The sequence below is a fragment of the Sinocyclocheilus anshuiensis genome, unplaced genomic scaffold (assembly GCF_001515605.1).
Source record: "Sinocyclocheilus anshuiensis isolate Anshui unplaced genomic scaffold, SAMN03320099.WGS_v1.1 scaffold450, whole genome shotgun sequence".
Classification (NCBI taxonomy): domain Eukaryota; kingdom Metazoa; phylum Chordata; class Actinopteri; order Cypriniformes; family Cyprinidae; genus Sinocyclocheilus; species Sinocyclocheilus anshuiensis.
In genome coordinates, this window is record NW_015546056.1 from 497995 (window position 1) to 503742 (window position 5748).

A 5748-nucleotide genomic window follows, 5' to 3' on the forward strand; every position below is an offset into this window, starting at 1 on the left:
ACATAAAATTACTACATATATAAAATATTACATCATAGATTTCCCCCCATAATATTTTAAATATTTGATTAAATTTGTCACTTTCCATGGCATTCCTGCCACGCGCCCTGGTTAATTTCTGACCCTGATGTGTAGTGACTGAGTCTAGCTGGGAATGCAGCTCTACTCAGATCTCGGCGAGTGACGCATTGCGGCTACGAATGGACCAATCAGAAGCCGCCTCTCCTGTCCGTAACGTAAATTACTGCTACTGCCGCATCACACTTTAGCAGAATGTATGAGTCCGCCGGTTAGTTAGTTCCGCGCAAAACAGGTCCACCTCGCTGTATATGGCACATCTTAGCGATTTGAACACGTCGCTATCGTACAAAATCCACGGTACTCTGTACTGAGCGTTCGCGCATCACAATCGTGACATTTTTGACGATCGTTTCTGATAGGGAAGGAAGTGTGTTGGCGGATGGAGAGAAAGCAGGGGGGAGGAGTTTATGAGCGACCATTAAAGGCGCGTCAAGCTCTGTATGAGTGCATCCTGTTTGTTGCCAGCTGCGGACTGTTGTTCTGTGTGGAGATACATCTGTTAAAACAGCGCGATGGTGAGTAATAACTGTTTTATTTTAACGTCACTGTTTCTTTAGTGCAAAATGCAGTTATTATAGTAAGTCAGCATATCTAAAATAATGCGCGTTACAGTCAGCATACAGTTCCTTGATATTGAATGGCTGTATATAATTTTCTTGTAATGTATGGGAGTGATATGGTTTAATAATAGCAGGCAGTCTTCTGCCTTGGGTTTTATGTAGGCGTGGACATTTAATTTCGTAGTAAACTAAGGCATTAAATACTCAGTCCTTGCTGTAACGTGAAATAAGTTAAAGCAACAGCTTGGAGAAGCTCCATTGATCGCGAACACAGGCGCGTCAGCTGCAAATATGGCGCATTTCTCTCGCACTAGCTCATGTTTGAATATATGCTCGTTATCACACACTTGTATGTAAAGTAGTTGACGTCTGTGGTCTTTTAATTCAACGCTCTCTAAATGAATAAAGCAGTACAAAGACTTTAACGAGCAGTGGAGAAGGACTGCGCCACCTTCTGCAGTTGGTATTAAAGGCATAGTTCACCCCAAAATGAAAACTCATTTATTGACTCTCATGTTGCTAGAAATCCATAAGACTGATTGACTTTCTAATTTGGAACACAAAAGGAGATGATAGGGTCTAACAGTCTCAGTCGACGTTTACTTTCATTGCTTTTTTTCCCCATGGGAGTGATATGGTTTAATAGCAGGCAGTCTTCTGCCTTGGGTTTTATGTAGGCGTGGACATTTAATTTCGTATGTAAACTAATGCATTAAATACTCAGTCCTTGCTGTAACGTGAAATAAGTTAAAGCAACAGCTTGGAGAAGCTCCATTGATCGCGAACACAGGCGCGTCAGCTGCAAATATGGCGCATTTCTCTCGCACTAGCTCATGTTTGAATATATGCTCGTTATCACACACTTGTATGTAAAGTAGTTGACGTCTGTGGTCTTTTAATTCAACGCTCTCTAAATGAATAAAGCAGTACAAAGACTTTAACGAGCAGTGGAGAAGGACTGCGCCACCTTCTGCAGTTGGTATTAAAGGCATAGTTCACCCCAAAATGAAAACTCATTTATTGACTCTCATGTTGCTAGAAATCCATAAGACTGATTGACTTTCTAATTTGGAACACAAAAGGAGATGATAGGGTCTAACAGTCTCAGTCGACGTTTACTTTCATTGCTTTTTTTCCCCACATAATGAAAGCAAATGGTGACTGAGGCTGTCATTCTGTCCAGTTTTGGGGTGAATTATTCCTTTAACAGAAGAGAGTCAGATCTTTTGTGATGTCTATGTTGTAAGCCACCAATATTACAATTAATAGTGGACCAGTATACGTTTTCTGATGGCTGATTTGTAAATTATTAGACGAGGTGTCATCCTCGTTTTCAGTGTACATCTTCTCTTTTTCTCCTTTGCAGGCTGACCAGTTGACAGAAGAGCAGATTGCCGGTAAGACATCCCCCCCTCTCCTATCCACTTGCACGTGGCTGGTGGCGTGGATTGCCGTGGTTTTCCCCTCTTGTCCGCCCCCCTCTCTCCGTGGATTTATCTTATTTCCTTTTATGGCGAGCCTTGAGACTCTGTCGGGACACATTCCCCGAATGAATGGACAGGTTGTTGCGGTGGGAAGCCTGTAACACCAGTGTTTAAGATTAAGTGAATGAGTAATTCCCGGGGCCAGTTGTAGTTTTCGATGAACACTCCCTCTTCTCTGTTGGAGAGAGTTAGTAACTGCAGGCACTGAGGAACAAGGGTGTGTCCCCTGTTGGACTGAACATCTCAATGGCTTTGACGTGAAGTTACTGTTTCACCAGCCGCTGGTTCAGTTTGAGTCATTTATGACCTGATATTGCAGGTTCTAGTATCATGATGGACTTGTATGGGTGGGACATGATATTCTTGCTGTCATTAGGGTGTTTTGGCTTATTTAGGTAACTTTAGTAGCCAAGTGTTTATTTTTTGTGCATTTGTGAATGCTTTTTTTCTCCGTATATCTTATGTGAGCTAGAATTGTGCTAGTGTGCTCGTTTATGACAACAGAAATATTTTGGGGTTCATGTTTCTGGTGTTGCATGCAAAGGCCATCCAATCTATTCTAAACGCGTTGGAAGAAAATGGATGTGAAAACCTCTCACTTTCAGGACACGCAGCTTTTGTTTTTTGACTAATGTTTTAATCGTGGTTGTGCGATTACAGTTGAGAGCCTCAAACAGAAAGGCTGTGAAACCATTTAGGTCATTGTGGTCGGTCACTATAGTGACAGTGAGGTCATGGTGGTTTATCCATAGAGACCTAGTCACTGAAGTGTGTTTCCCTGGGGATCGTGTGAGGTCACGACAGTGTTTCCATACTGCTCTGAAGTCTAGATCCTATATCAGCTTAATGGGGTCACAGCATTGGATCTCCATATGATTCAGCGGGTCTCCATAGGAACAGAGTGAGTCACAAGTGCTGGATCTCAATAGAAACCGTGCCTTGGAGTCAATGGTTTGCATAGAAGCAGGGTAAGGTTTCGTTTGCGCGGGGATAGGCCGTTGTAGTAGCAGCCAGTGGCATTTTTACATAGATACGTCACTTTTCTCTTTAGAGGAATTGATGTCTGGGACTTTTGTTTTCCATTTTAGTCATTCAAGCCTGTTCTAGTTTGGGTGTCACACATGTTCTTCCTGCGTGTGCCTTGTGTAATAAACCGATGATTACAAGCTATTGCGTGTATGCAGAGTTTTTTTTTTTTCGCACTGTAATGTTCATTATGAGTATGGACAACTTTGCTGTTGTTCTCTATAGTTGTGTCTCTGATCCTAAATTTGAAACCCAACATGAATCTTGGTTTGCAGCCTGTTTGCTTCCAAAATGATACGTTTTTCTGAGTGCAGCATGAATTTCAGTGAAAGCAAATACACATCAGGATGTTTGATTGTAAAAGTGGCCGTTATTTTCCAGAATGAAGCCTTATGGATTTATGATGTCAGCCAAAAAGCTAAAACATTTGTTTTCTTTTGAACAACAGGCACTGATGAATCGTTCATTAAGACCAGGAACATTTGTTAATGTAAACAAAGTCAATATGTTTCATGTTGACTTTAAATGCTCTATGGCTTCAAGCTTCTTTTGCATTCATATCTGAAAGAGCTTGTTTTGGAAGTGAATGTGTACAGAAGGGCATCCCTTCTTTGGAACTGGCCCCACTCGTTCCCCTGTGTGTCTTTGTGTTCAGTGTTTGTTTATCTTTGGGAGATTCTGTTAATACAAGGTCCTGTTTCATTTATCTGTCACGCTTCACAGAATTCAAAGAGGCTTTCTCACTCTTTGACAAGGACGGCGATGGCACCATCACAACCAAAGAGCTGGGCACTGTCATGCGCTCGCTCGGACAGAATCCAACAGAGGCTGAGCTGCAAGACATGATCAATGAAGTGGATGCTGATGGTAAGGACGACAGCGTGCATCCATCCTCGACCCAAGTGTTGAATGTTAAAAGTTGGGGCTTGTCTAAATAAATGCTTCTGCTTTCTGCACAGGAAATGGGACGATAGACTTCCCAGAGTTCCTGACCATGATGGCGAGGAAGATGAAGGACACAGACAGCGAGGAGGAGATCAGAGAAGCATTCCGTGTCTTTGATAAGGTAAAGCTCGTCCCGTTCCAGAATAGCGGCACATAAAGTCAAGTTCAGTCGCTGACCTGGATATCCTGTGCTTTAGGATGGGAATGGTTACATCAGCGCAGCTGAACTGCGTCACGTCATGACAAACCTCGGAGAGAAGTTGACCGACGAAGAGGTTGATGAGATGATCAGAGAAGCAGACATTGACGGAGATGGACAGGTTAACTACGAAGGTGAGTGAGTTCATTGTGAAGTTGATTTATAACAACTTGTCCTCAATAAAAGTGAGAATACACAATCACAGCTTATCAGAGCGTGGTTTGTTTCATTGGGATTTTTGGGTCAATAAGATTCCACTGTGGGCGGGCTACCACGCAAAATGTCATTTGTTGCCATTGTGGCTTGTTAGGACGCAGTGTCAGGGTGCAACTTTACTTCACGTATGAAATCTTGTCATCTTTCGGAAAAACGGACTAACACGCTCTCTGTCTCAACAGAATTTGTACAGATGATGACGGCGAAATGAAGGCCTTGTACAGATCCTCTCTCTTCTATAAATAATTAGCCTTTTTTCTGTTTAATTTATCTGTAAAACGTTAAGTCCCCTCCCCTTCCTCCTCCCGGCTGTCCAAAGGAACTGCATGTAAACTGCATAGGATCTTCAGTCCTCATGTCCCTTTCTTTTGCTGTCATCGTGTTTTTGGAGTGGTGGTGCAGTTACACGATCAGGTGCTTGTTGCCACGAAGATGGGGTTGTGACGTGCAAAAAAAACTCACGTCATGTCTGTCTGCCCTCATGCGTAGCAAGAGTGGAGACCTGCCAGCTGGTTGTCTCTTGGCAGCGACGCTGGCATGGCATCAATGTAGAGGAGTAACTCTGCATGGACTATGGACAAAGTATATAATATATATATGAAATTTCTCAGCATTGCACTACTGCAAAAAAAGAAAAAGACACGGGTGTATCTACAAGATACTCGTACATAAACTCTTTTTGTATCTGCTGGTCTATACGAAGAACTTGTTTGAATCTTACAATGCTTTTTAATGATTTATTCACTTATTCACACTAGTTTTCTTTTTCTTTCTTTACTTCTTCGTTTCTTTTTTTTTTTTAAGCCGCTTACTGGCATTGTCATGCCTCAGATAGTCCATTCCAGTTGTATATTTGTTTTCCAATAAAATTTACTATTTACCCATACTGAAAAGTTTCTTTGTTTGCGATCTTGTTTGCGTCTTTTAGCCCTCTAATTAAAAACTCTATGTTAATCATTATGCATCCCAGAGCTGATTTTAGTGGTTTGAAACCGCTAATTTAACCGAGATGTTTACAATATTTATTGTAATAGTTGAAATGATTTGTTAATCACTATTCAATGCGTCTCTGAGTCAGCTGGACAAATGACTGTATTCACAGGATAGGATTGGGGTGAGGCCTCCATGTCAAAAAAGCTCATTAAAGTACTCTTGAATGACAATTGTAAGTCATTTTTCCGTTGAGTATAAATACGTGCTATTCCGAAGTTTAGCTGTGTTTATCAGGGGCTAGTTA

At 41.8% G+C, this 5748-nt stretch overlaps 1 protein-coding gene across 1 annotated transcript; it reads left to right on the top strand.

Moving 5' to 3' along the window:
- The first annotated feature begins 506 nt into the window (after positions 1-506).
- Positions 507-5397, top strand: LOC107699299 (calmodulin). Its single transcript, XM_016500510.1, has 6 exons — positions 507-596; positions 2008-2038; positions 3875-4018; positions 4111-4217; positions 4294-4429; positions 4694-5397. The coding sequence occupies exons 1-6, from the start codon at positions 594-596 to the stop codon at positions 4720-4722; spliced, it is 450 nt and encodes a 149-aa protein (XP_016355996.1). The 5' UTR covers positions 507-593; the 3' UTR covers positions 4723-5397.
- The last annotated feature ends 351 nt before the right edge of the window (positions 5398-5748 follow it).

Coding starts and splice junctions, on each gene's coding strand:
- LOC107699299 (XM_016500510.1), top strand. Junction 4,019..4,110: donor CAATGAAGTGGATGCTGATG/GTAAGGACGACA, acceptor CTTTCTGCACAG/GAAATGGGACGATAGACTTC. Junction 4,430..4,693: donor TGGACAGGTTAACTACGAAG/GTGAGTGAGTTC, acceptor CTGTCTCAACAG/AATTTGTACAGATGATGACG.